Below are 13529 nucleotides of genomic sequence, written 5' to 3'. Positions count from 1 at the left end.
TAAGCGAGATCTTCGTGGTTTCGGGTCCTGTGGAAGACATCCAACAGAAATGAATCGGGAAGGGAGGGGGTCGGTTTAAATCATACAAAGTTACATTCTTAACTCCACCACCCCACCCCAAACACCACGAGATGCAAAGCTTCATTGTTCCTTTGTTAGAGTTTGCAGGGTCGGCTTGTTGTTATTGTTGCAGTAGTTGTTGTTATGTGTTTTAAGGGGGGGGGTCTTTTTCTTCCCACCCTCCCCGAAACTTTCCTCTCTAACAACCGCTCCTCACCCCCACCCCCTCCTTCCTTCCCTCCCGGTAGAACCTGAACCCACAATCATCCTTCATCGCCGTCGTGTAGGAGTCGAAACCCCGTTTGCAGCGGAGTCTTTATTATGGCCATTATGACTTTCTAAGTGGGTTTCAGTGCCTTGTCCCCCGTGATGGAAGCGTGGGCAAGGGGAACGTAAGAACATAATGAAGCCCAACAGACGAGCATTTTAGTAGGGAGGGGGGGCGAGGAAAGTTGCAGACGGAGTCAAAACTCCCTCCCACAACCTGGGGTATTTCTTTAAATAAAGGAAGAAAGTGAAAGAAACGGCTCCTTGGAGGTGCTAAATTGCACAGGGGCTGGGATTTCTTTCCCCTTTCTCTCTCTTTCTCTTCTCTCTCCCCCCCCCCTTGTTTACAGCTACAGAAGGCAAAAGAGCCATAAATCTTAAGACAGCCTACAGAGACAAGTGCATTTGTATGCATCGTTAGAACTTGCTAATACCTAAACCCATTAGCAAGCCATGTAGAATTCTAGTTTCCGGTGTCCATTAACTTACAGTTAAATTCTAGAGGAAAGGGCATGGCGATTAACATAAACTATATCCATCATATTGTTTGTCATAATAGATTAGTCAACTATAGAGATGTGTGTGCGCGCGCGCTTGTATGTGTGTGAAACTTTTTCTCTCCTACACACCACCCTCACCCCAAATCTCCTAGCTGTGCGTTAGTTTCAAACGGGGGAGTCACTTGGTGTGTGTGGGATTTATTTATTTATTTATTTGAGCGGGGAAACTTATGCACAAGATCGCCTATATGATATATAAGGGAAGTCCTTGTGAGTTGGGGCAGACCGCCAGGCTCTTCTCCGGACATAGATTCAACCCCCCCCCACGAAACTGTTCTACAATTTCGGGGTGTGTGTGTGTGTGTTGCCCCAGCATGTTTCCTCGGAAGGAAGTCCTCCAGGAATCAGCCGTGCTCGCTCCCACAGCATAGGATGGCGGCCTTGATGCCCTGCGAACCGTCTCCAAATGAATGGGCCCATCAAGATTTTCTCCATGTATTTCCATTTTTTAAAAAAAGGGGGGGAAATGGTGCAATCTCCCCCCCTCCCCCAGATTCACGTATGCTGTCCGGTTTCCTTTCCCTTAATCGGCCTCTTCTCTCCCTCCCTCCCCCCGCCCCGCATCCCCCATCCGATTCTTTCTCGTCCCTTGTCTTTGTTGAATGACGTTCGATTACGTCCCCGTCTCCCTTCCGAGCACCGAGCCCTCCCCTCTTTACCCCACCGCTCCTAACCACCACTCAAAGCAGCATAATCTGCTACTATTAAGCCAATACCACCCCTACTCTTCAACAACGACCCCCCTCCCCCCTAAAAAAAGCCTCCCTTCCCGCCTAGCCCCCTAGATGCACAGCCCTCCCCCCTCCTTGTTTAGGCTACGCGCAGAGATGTGAACTTTTGTAGCTCTGCTTTTCAGTCTTCGCCCGTGAAAGCGTTAAAGGTAAGGGGTCTGGAACTCGTATGCAGCAGCCGGCTTTTGTAGCGATGATTTATTGCTTCAATCTTGGTTCACCCAGAGTTCACATGGATTTGCTGCTTCTGAGAGCTAAAAGATGGTCTCACTTGACAAGTGTGACTATTCCAAATGCTTCTCTCTCTCTCTCTCTCTCTCTCTCTCTCTCTCTCTCTCTCTCATCTTCTCTAGTGCAAAATCGTTTATAATTGAACCTTAAAAAAAAAAAATCAACACCCCGATTTGCTTTTGGATGAGCAGGAATCAGGGATCTAATTGATTATAGATACTATATATAAATATATATATTTGTGTAGGTGCGCGTGGGGGTTGCGTAACAGGCACACATAATAATGTATAATATTTGCATTTAATATGTGCGTGTGTGTATCTGTAACGACACACGGAGCGCGACCACACGAGGGTCTTCAAACAAAAGGAGAAGAGGGGCTTAGAAGCACACAAAAAATCCCCCAACCCCACCACTTTCATCACCCTCCTTTCCCCACCCGATCTTTCTTTGTTGCTAATCTGGATTGGGGCGGGGGTCTGCGAGGCGAATATGGAAGGAGCCGGTTCTAACTCGCATCGTGTTAAATCTCAGAGAAATTAGGACTCCTTTCTTCTTCTGGGGTGGGTGGGTGGGAGACATTGCATTATTGGTTCTGCCCTCCCTTACCCTTGCACCCTAAATGCTGTTGAGACGACCCCCCCTTTAAAAAATCGTTAAATATACAAGCAATAGTGGTGGCGTGGTTTTTTTGGTGTGGTTTTTAAGGGATACTGCAGAATCATCAAGCCTAGATTTGCATAACGTGACTTGCTTGCCAAGTACCCCCAAGCCTACAGCTTTCTCTTGAAATGAATGGACCGAAATAGCTAAATAATAAATAGATAAACGAGGAGCCCATTGCCTACTGTATTGGACTGTGGGATGCCCATATTTGTCTACAAGATAAAGCATTATGGGACTGATAATATCATGTTAATTTCCCAGAGAGCGAAAGTTTTTGTTTTGTTTGTTTTGTTTCTGTTTTGTTTTATCGCGTGGTTTATGCTGCAGAGAAACCAGGGAGATACCCCCCCCTCAAAACCAAGGTTCAAAATAGCATAAATTACCCGCAGTACCAAAAAAAGAAAAGAAAAAAGTCTCCTTTATAATAATCACATATTTTGGTTTTGGGGGGTATAGAAGGAGGCAGTCAGATATAACTGCGTTTGAAACCGTTTGCAAGCAAGTCCCGTTGAAACTTCTCTAGAGGAAAAATGGTTTAAGATGGACCTGAATTTCATGCCAGAACTAAATCCCCCAACCTTCAGTGCGTCAGTTCGGTGGCATTTCCTTAATTTCGTCCACAGCTAAATTAACCTGCGACTTTAGCGCTGGGCTCCTTCCGTACATTTGCTTGGGAACTAACGGTCCTGTGGATTCCAACGGGACTCGTGTCTAAGGCTTGATTGCAGCCTTGATTTCAACGGACCCTACTTCCAAGTGCAAATTCCCGTTGATATATGTTTCATCCAGCCTGCTTCTCAATAGTTGGGCCATCCAATCCATTTGATCCAATCCATTTGAACATCCAATCCATTTGAATGATGGGCAGCTGTCAGTCACGACCACCTTAAAACATGCATTTGCTTGGAAGTAAGTCCCTTTTTGCACAGTTATCAGTGGGACTTTTACTTCCAAGTTTAGCATCGGGGCAGTCATCTCAACAAAATGAACTCGGGTCCTAAACAGAACGGCCACAGCCCAGCTCAGAATTAAACGCGCTTAGCCTCATAGAAACCAGCGTTGATTTCTGGCAACCCAGCCTTCCAGCTTCAATACTTTGTTGGATTGTGCCCTATATATATCCCCCCCCCCCCGTTTGGCCATGAGATTTGTAGTGGGGGTTGGGAATGACTGAGTGGATAGATGCTTGTGGTGACTCGGTACCAAATACCGATAAGGGTATGCCAACACGTGCGTCCACACACACACACAATCTCTTAGCAAAAGCTTCTTGCGTTTATGCGAATGCGTAAGACTCCGAGTAGTTCTATCGAAGCCTTGCAGACTCAACCACCGTCCCCCCAAAAATGCTTATCAGTTTGCTGGCAAAGTTCTAGAACTGAAACTCATCAACAAATAGAACAGGAAAACAAAACCAAAGTAAAAGCCTGATATAAAACTGTGTTTCATTAAAACAATATATATATATATTTTAAAAAATAGGTATTTCCCACCCATTCCCATTAAACTAAGTTTTGTTAGCGCGCTAAGTACTGAGACAGGGAAGTGAGATGAACTGGATTCTGTAACGAACTCTTGCGTGCAAAGAAAGGATTTGGAATGGGAGCCTGGATCGGTGAGTGAGGAGAGGAGCCGCGTAGGTGGGTATAATACCCCATTTACAACGCCTTATTTTAAATCATCACCTAACTGTCCGGGATGCCCGCAAAAGTCGACATACGAAAAAGAAAAGTTGTAGACCGTGCGCTTCTAAGCAAGAAGAGACCTCCCCTGCCGAAATAGTTTCAAAAAGGCAAACTAAAATGAAGTCATTTAGTTTTTAAAAATTAGTCTGTCTCTATTAATTTGCAAAACACAAAACAACGAACAAACAAGTAAAAAAAAATCAGCTTTCAGTAGCAGAAATGCAAATATTTCTCAAAACAGTCTGTTTAGGTAAGGGGGTGGGAGGGAAAAAATGTTGCATACATTAGGATGTATGGATCTTCCCGATCATTTCACTGGTAGCCTGAAATTTCGTGCAGGGATGAAGAGGATTAAAAATGTGTTCCCTTGAAATCAAAAGCATGGTGATTCTTTGAAGGCAAGGGCCACGGGGTAGCTATTTCAGGGGGTCCGAAAAGGGCTACTTCTTCCCGCAATTTCCAATTAACACGTGGAACTCACTGCCACAAGATGGTGAGATGGCCATTAGCTCAGTTGGTTTTCAGAAAAGATTAGACAAGTTCATGGAGGGCAGGTATGGTAGCTAAAAGTTGTTGCCATGTCAAGAGGAAGTCTGTCTGTGGCTATCAGTAGGTGGGAACAAAGAACAAGGGTTGACTACACCTGCCATCGTGCCTTGCTTCTGAGTTTCCAGAGACGTCTACCTAGGTATTGAATACAGACTGCTGGACAGATAGATTTGGGTGGACCATGTGACTCAGACCTTTAAGAAATAAATATAGCTAATGGCTTCAAATCCAGGCACTACTGACCTCAAGAATTACAAGTTCTGCTTCCCTGTCCTGAAACTTGAGAGACATGACATAGAAATAGCAGAATGATTAACTGCAGAGCCATTACATATATTTATCATTAACAGCTCCATCCACAATTAATTTTAGAGGAACAATGTGAGGGTTGGGGAGGATGTTGGTTTTTAATCCAATTCTGATTTTTTTGAAAAAGAGTCAACAAATTTAGTTTGAATCATGTTATTTTTAAATGCCCAGCACTTCTTATAAGATCCACTAAAGAGATATATAAAACAGAATAAGGTGACTACTTTTGAGTCCCATACCCTTGAGTAACCCATGGCAAGCCCCCCCCCCACTCCGCATCAAGGATTTAGCAGGATCAGCATGCTACTGCTTGGATGGTTGAATCAGATTTGATCCAGATTTTCTTGGCTGTTTTTTAACCAAGAAAAAGCAAAGCAAAACAAAACTGTACCCTCTCAAGCGAGTGACAAAAGTCCCACCTACTGTAGTAAAACAACAACCCTCCTTAGGTATCTTCCATAAAATATGGCAATGGAGCAACAGGCAGAAAAGTTGTGATGGAAAGGGGGATTTTGTATTGGCTGATAAACAGCACAGCACAGCAAGGCGAGGACAGAGTTTAAAGCTGTGGCTGGCTTTATGATGGACAGTCCTTAAGGCTACCACTGTTTTCCTGTTAACATTATACTTGGAATTTAAGTTCTCCTTAAAATCAGTGTCTCCTTCTTGCCCAACATTTTGGAATGGGAGGCTACAGCTGTAAGTCAGTGAGGAACAGCAAAAACATCAATGCAATGAATTTTAAAATATCTCTTAATAATAGCCATTATAACCCCATGCATGTCTACTTAGAAGTAAATCACATTCAGTTTAGCAGGCCATACTCCTAAATAAGGGTGTGTAGGATTGCAGCCTTGATGTTATAAATGTTTTGAATAAAATAGTATTACACTTAAATAAAACTTTTCTTTTCTTTTTTTAATCGCCAAGTGCTTGACAAACTTTGTACTCACTGGCCAGAACTTTGGAACAGGGAAGCAGGTTTACTTTACAGAAAAAACCTACATAGTTTCCCTGTATGTTTCTATAGGTAAAACATGTTTTTTTTTTAAGTGAATGATAACCATCTTAGTTGGGCTTTTGAAATATCTGCTAAGGGGATTACAACTTTTAAGTGCTCCCCAGTCCTAAGTGCCTAGCTAATGAATATATTGTGATGAGAATGTTATTCACCCAGAACTGCTAGACTCTATCTCTAAATCTATCTATCTATCTATCTATCTATCTATCTATCTATCTATCATCATCTATCTATATCTATCTATCTATCTATCATCTATCTATCATCTATCTATCTATCTATCTATCTATCTATCTATCTATCTATCTATCTATCTATCTATCATCTATCTATATCTATCTATCTATCTATCTATCTATCTATCTATCTATCTATCTATCTATCTATCTATCTATCTATCTAATCTACCTATCTATCTCTCCAGGGCTTTATCAGTCAGAACTGACTGGAAGTGAGTTCTGGCACCTCTCAAGTGGGCGCCATTGCCATTATAAGAGAACAAGGGAGGCATTCATAGTGAGTTCCAGCACCTATTTTTCTAGAAAAATAGCACTATCTATATCAATATCACACATGTAAACATAATGCAATTATTCTAGTGCAAGCCAGCAAAAGTCAAACTGTAATCAATGAGATTCAAGTTTGTCAGTCCTTATAATGGTACCTTAGTCACAGCTACTTTTTGCACCCCTCATAAGTAAGCAGGGTGCTATCACAAATCAGTTATCACACACAACTTTAATACAGCCGCTGTCCTCTAAGATGTAATATACATAGGTAGAGGCACGTCAAGTTGACCTGTGACATTTTAAAAGCTCGGATTCTCACACACTGCTTGTGATGATGATGGGCAAAACACAGTTTATGTAAACTCATTTATCCACCTGTGGTTTTAAAAATGCCCTTGGACTTCATCAGGCAGTCAGCTTGTGTGCAAGACTTGTGTGTATTCGGCTAGTTAACAAAAGCACAGAATTGAGCGCAGAACACAACCTGCTGGGAATCTCTGTTTTCATTTTAGAAAACAAACCATGTTTCTATCCCTCATGACTGGGGTGAATAGGACTGAAACTGAGTAAGCAACGCTAGAGAGGCAGCTGATAGGATCATGATCTGGGATTTAATATTGCATAGTTCTGTGCCCTTCCCCTTTATTTAAATCAAATAAATTATGCAAAATAAATAAATATAAGGGAAGCAGTTTTCCTTGGAGCAAAATTGAGGTTACTTTGCTACAGATTCCCCACCCCCACCCCCAGTGCACAGCACACACTGCTCTGCCTATGAATTTGTCTGAGGACAGCGTATCGATGGCCCATTCATTTCCATCAGTGAGGTTACAGCTGTTCACATAGCTTACCAGCCAACTTAATATCATTAGCTCCCATTGCTCTTGCTAAATCCAATACACCTTTCTGAGCTCTTTTGTATGCCTGCCACCATTTCTACAGGCCAATGATTTTCCCAATAGACTCTGCTTGTCTCTTCCAGGAGAATATTGCTTTATTTTAAATAAAAACTCCCCGCTGCGGAACTTATCTAGACCTTTACTCTTCAGGTCACTGAATGGGGGGGGGGGAGAGATGTTAGGAAAAGCTGCTGGCTTATTTTCATCTATTTGCCCTGGGTAAATTTAATATAAATAGATACCGTATTGATGGCAAGCAAAATATTTATTCCACAAATAATTCCAGTACTGTTGGTTTTTTTTACATGAAACAAGCCATTACTTCTAACTAAGGCATCAATAGCAATTATGAAATACAGACCTCTCTGCAGTGCAATCACCGTTCTGCTGCCATGCAGCATTTCCTATGCTAGTGGGATTATACAGACACACCACCTGCCTTTGATTAGTCATTGCTTTTGCACAAATCCATGGCCCAATCCTCATTGGAAGCTAAACAGATTTTTGTCACCGATGGTACTATGACGTGCCTCCCCAAACCACTTCACCTTTATATTTTTAGATGTGCACCAAAATGTTTTGAGCATATGTTTAGAAATGTGAGAGGGACGCAGGTGGCACTGTGTGTTAAACCACAGAGCCTAGGCCTTGCTGATCAAAAGGTCGGCAGTTCGAATCCCTGTGACGGGGTGAGCTCCCGTTTCTCTGTCCCAGCTCCTGCCAACCTAGCAGTTCAAAAGCATGAAGTACAAGTAGATAAATAGGTGCCACTCTGGCGGGAAGGTAAACGGCATTTCCGTGCACTGCTTTGGTTCGCCAGAAGCGGCTTACTCATGCTGGCCACGTGACCCGGAAGCTGTACGCCGGCTCCCTCGGCCAGTAAAGCTGGATGAGCACCGCAACCCGAGTCGTCTGCAACTGGACCTAACGATCAGGGGTCCCTTTACCTTTATCTTAGAAATGTGAATGTGACAAATACATGTGCAATTGTACCTTCTTCAGGGAACCTTGATGGCCTACAGTTCCTTCATAAAATCATAGAATTGTAGAGTTGGAAGGGACCGTGAGGGAAATCTAGTACACCTCCCTGCAATGCAGAAATCTTTTGCCCACTGTAGGGCTTCAAGCCATAACCCTGGGATGATGAATTTTATGCTCTACCGAATGAGCTATCCCTTTGTCACATGTACACTTATTGGTAAACATGGATGAACCCCTGTGTAAGATGTGAAGTAGCTATCAATCTTTAGGGCATGGGTGGAGAATTTGTGACCCTCGAGATGGTGTTGGACTACAACTCCCATCATCCCTGTCCATGCAGACAGGGGTTCATGGAAGTTGGAGTCCAGCAATCTATGGCAGGCTGAAGGTTCCCCACCTGTGCTTTCAGGTGAATCCCTCATTCACTGAAATTAGATGTAGCACTTCTTCAGTAACGGAAGAGTAAAGGAATTGATTCCAGAAGAAGAAGAAGAAGAGTTTAGATTTGATATCCCGCCTTTCACTCCCTTTAAGGAGTCTCAAAGCGGCTAACATTCTCCTTTCCCTTCCTCCCCCACAACAAACACTGTGAGGCGAGTGGGGCTGAGAGACTTCAAAGAAGTGTGACTGGCCCAAGGTCACCCAGCAGCTGCATGTGGAGGAGCGGAGACGCGAACCCGGTTCCCCGGATTAGGAGACTACCGCTCTTAACCACTACACCACACTGGCACACTGGCTTCAGGTGAATCCCTCATTCACTGAAATTAGATGTAGCACTTCTTCAGTAACGAAAGAGTAAAGGAATTGATTCCAGGGTTCCTGAGGAACATAATAACAGAAGCAATGAGCAGCACTCTTGCTCTCTGTGTAGGGTTATTTTAGATGGATCACCAAAGGGCTGGAAGAAGGCGTTGTGGACAATATTGCAAGCTATGACAAGATGCATTTCAATGGGATTCAGACCTAGGCTTACAAATCTCTGGGTAGGACTGGGGGATATATGGTGAGCAGGGAAGGCATCTTTAAGTGGCATGAACTTCAAAGACAGGTTTCTCCAACACTCAAGTTTTGATATTTCAAAGCAGACCACAGAGCAGTACTATAGAGAGACTTGCTCAGGAAATGTTTAGGATACATCCCTTGATTATTCCAACTTTTCAATATTAAAAAAGAACAGTAGGCTCTAGCTCAGGGGTCAGCAAGCTTTTTCAGCAGGGGGCCAGTCCACTGTCCCTCAAATCTTGTGGGGGGGTGGACTATATTTTTTTTGGGGGGGGGAATGAACGAATTCCTATGCCCCATAAATAACCCAGAAATGCATTTTAAATAAAAGCACACATTCTACTCATGGAAAAACACCAGGCAGGCCCCACAAATAATCCAGAGATGCATTTTAAATAAAAGTAGACATTCTACTCATGTAAAAAGACACTAATTTCCGGCCCGTCTGCAGGCTGGATTTAGAAGGCTATTGGGCTGGATTCGGCCCCTGGACCTTAGTTTGCCTACCCATGCTCTAGCTCTTATACAGAGATACTGTATAAGGGAAAGCATGCAAGCAATACTATATCAAAATCAGTAAGAAGTGAACCTTTTCCTGACCTCCAGCAATCCGGGAAATGAATGCAACGAAACAAGGGCGGCGGGCAAACATTAGGGCAATTGGCACTAATACTTATCTTGTATTAGTTTTTTTTTATAAATTTGCTCAGGTTATTTAATACAGTGACAATGTACATGGCTAATCAGAAGCAAGCCCTGTTGAATTCAGTAGCCCTTGCTCTCAGGTGAGTGTGTATCAGATTGCAGCCTGAGTAACTTAAATTTAAAGATAATGGCATCACAATGTGATGCACATTGACTCAGAAATATGTCCCACTGTATTTAATAACACTTCTTTGTAAGTGTGTTTATAATTGAAACCCTGCACTACTGCTTCTGAATTTTTTTTTTGCTGCTTACCACCCACTTCCATTGCTCTTACAGCAGTGGATACTTACGGTATCCCCTGTTGTATGATTTCTGGATACAGAATTGCTGTAGGGCTACTGTGTACTCTTCCACCCCACCCCAACACAGCTAAGGCTTAGCATTGTATCTAATGCTTTGTATCTGTGCTTTGGAGAGATTATCTGCCCAAAGTGAAGGGAATATATTTGTCCTTATAGCCAGCATCAGGCGGCACTGTGTTCTTATTATGGTTCTTTACCTTTAAACCACACTTGGACCAGACAGCTTTTTAAACAGAGGACCTATTTAAACAGAGTTGTTATCTGTACATGTGGCTACTACATCCGTGAGAGGAGATATTTCTCCTTATATCCAGCAGAAGACTGCATCCATGTGTATATATGCACATAAATGTACATACACTGGATTGGTGATGGATAAAGGTTGTTATTAGTGTAAGGGTTTGGGAGCTCATCTCCCAATTATACTCTCCCTCACCCAAATGCTGCTTATTAAATAATTATCATTTATGCACAAACCAACAAACACCAAAGAGTCCTCCCTCCCCTCTCCCAGTTATACTTTTTGATCTCTTCATTGGCATCATTTTAGTGTGCTTGCTTTTGACCACCATTAATAAAGGTGACAGAACAAGCTTGGGAATTGAAATTAATATTCAAAATTCCCCAGAACGTCAAATGTTGTTCATGGAATCTCAGCTCCGAATGTGGAATCTTCCTCTCCAAATATGAGAGAAGTGGATTTAGTGGCATCTCTTGATTTGTTTTGACTTTGACAGTAAACTGTAATATAATATCATAACTTCCAACTATCAAATACTATCATATATAATAATAAATACTAAGACTTATTCTCCTAGCGTCTATTCTTATGTAGACATAACGGCATCGCCTATACACAAGAGAAAGATAATGCCATGCTCAGAGGAAACTCCAAGGTTTTCAGAAGTGGGGTCATTTTTTTTGGGGGGGGGGAGACGACTCCTAAGGAAAAGGAGCCCCCAAACAACCCATTCAGGAATGAACATGCTCAATGGCCACAGAATATTGGGGAGGGCTCCAGAAGAGTGGAGGGGAAAAAAGAATTTTATGGAGCATTCTGAGAGAATGCATGGTGTGTTGGCCGAGACACTGAACTGGAGCACTTCACACTGCAATAATACGCTGCTGCTGCAACAACAACAACAACAACAACAACAACAACAACAACAACAACAACTTATTATTTATACCCCACCCATCTGTCTGAGTTTCCCCAGCCACTCTGGGCGGCTCCCAATCAAGTGTTAAAACCAATGCAGCATTAAATATTAAAAACTTCCCTAAACAGGCCTGCCGTCAGATGTATTTTAAAAATAGGATAGCTGCTTATTTCCTTGACATCTCATGGGAGGGCATTCCACAGGGTGGGCGCCACTACCGAGAAGGCCCTCTGCCTGGTTCCCTGTAACTTCGCTTCTCACAGTGAGGGAACCACCAGAAGGCCCTCGGCTCTGGATCTCAGTGTCCGGGCTGAATGATGGGGGTGGATACGCTCCTTCAGGAATACAATCTTGTTGTATGCCCCACTTGTTCAATAATTAAGTATCATTCTAACTACTAGTTGGGTATATTATGCTGTTTCTCAAACACAATATAAGACCAGACATAACTGTGGGTCAGTTTTCAAATTCATTAATAAGGCAACAAAACAGAAACATATTAACATAAATGATATATAAAATGATACACAAAAATATATCTTAGCTTATACAATAAATAAAACATACATAAAAAGCTGAATGTTAGATCTTGAGGGAAGCCATATCACCTTGTTTAAGTTAAGGGGCTTTTAGCTGTATTAAACATCACAGACCTGTCCATATTGAACAACAAATATTTGATCTTATCCATATGACTGACGGTAGCGACCGCTGGTAAAGATTTCTCCAAATATTTTTGTTTTGGTGTTTCACTTATCAAATACTGTCAAAGCACTAAAACCACTATGTATCAGCAGTCAAACGCTGTCAAATATTAAAATCAACTTCGGCAAATACAGACATTAAATATCTGGTGTATACTTGACAATGTTTGCGGAGGATAATTTCCGAGAGCAAAATAGTTTCAACTCTAAACATGTTGAAACTCAAAAGACTCTCTTTGTTTAAAGTTCATGATTCTTGCTCTCTCTCTTTTTGGTGGGTTCCTTTTTCTGGACAGAGGCCAGAATGGTCGGTAAATGTTTTTGCTTTGAGATGTAGGCATGTTTACTTCGGATGTTTCTCTTTAGCTTTTGGAACGCATGGGTGAGGAGGATCCTTCCTCAGTGGTAATAACTGGAGCTCTGTCTGGATTCCTTTCACATTCATTTCAAGGTATCTGTCTCCTTCCCTGCCCCTTCAGTCAGACAAGAACAGGAAATGCAAAAAGCTCTTCATGAAGATGACCAGGATTCCTCAGAAAGCAGTTTGGACCAAGATCCCATTAGAAGGGATTCCTTTAGTCAGCAAGAATTTCCAGTTCCACTGGCACACCAGGAGCCAGAAACACCCACAAGGTCTCCAACAGGCCAAAAAGGCACCAAACAGGCGTCTCTCGGGAACACCAATGATCAGACCTCAAAATTGCAACATCCTCCATTGGTTACCAATGGCACTAGCAAGGCACATGTTAGCCATTTACCAAAACAAGTCTTTCCTTGGATGAAAGAAACAAGACACAGCAGCAAGCAGAAGAACAACCTTCCATCTTCAGGTACCTTGTTTTTTCTGTCATCTCCCATGCTTGATTCCAATTTGCATCTATCCAATGGTAGCCAACATGGTGCTCTCCCGAGGTTGATAGACACCCACCAGTCCCAGACAGCAATGGTCAGGGATGATGGGAGTTGTAGCCAAAGAGCAGCATCTGGAATGCACATCATTGGCTACCATGGATCTAGGCTATAGCTTTCCTTGTACTTTCAAATGTGTTCACATGCAGTACTTTAGCTTACACCATGCGGTACTTTAATTTATACCATGTCCTTCCTCCAAGGAACTGAGCACACATTATGGAGGGTTCTCTGGTGGTCTTCCGTCCAGAGACTGCTTAAGGCCAGAAACTCTTA

The 13529-nt window shown here is 42.7% G+C and overlaps 1 protein-coding gene across 1 annotated transcript in view; it reads left to right on the top strand.

Annotated features, from left to right (window-relative positions):
• Positions 1-13529, top strand: part of LOC309526539 (homeobox protein Hox-D3-like) — a 91785-nt gene that overhangs the window by 39583 nt on the left and 38673 nt on the right. Inside the window, exon 2 of the mRNA XM_082212758.1 lies at positions 12824-13174. Coding sequence (XP_082068884.1) covers positions 12824-13174 — 351 coding nt within the window. The remainder of the gene's footprint in view (positions 1-12823; positions 13175-13529) is intronic.

The sequence above is a fragment of the Podarcis vaucheri genome (genome assembly GCF_965113315.1).
Source record: "Podarcis vaucheri genome assembly, chromosome: 2".
NCBI lineage: Eukaryota > Metazoa > Chordata > Lepidosauria > Squamata > Lacertidae > Podarcis > Podarcis vaucheri.
Note: the sequence above shows the minus strand (reverse complement) of the source record. Positions and strands in the feature narration are given on the sequence as shown.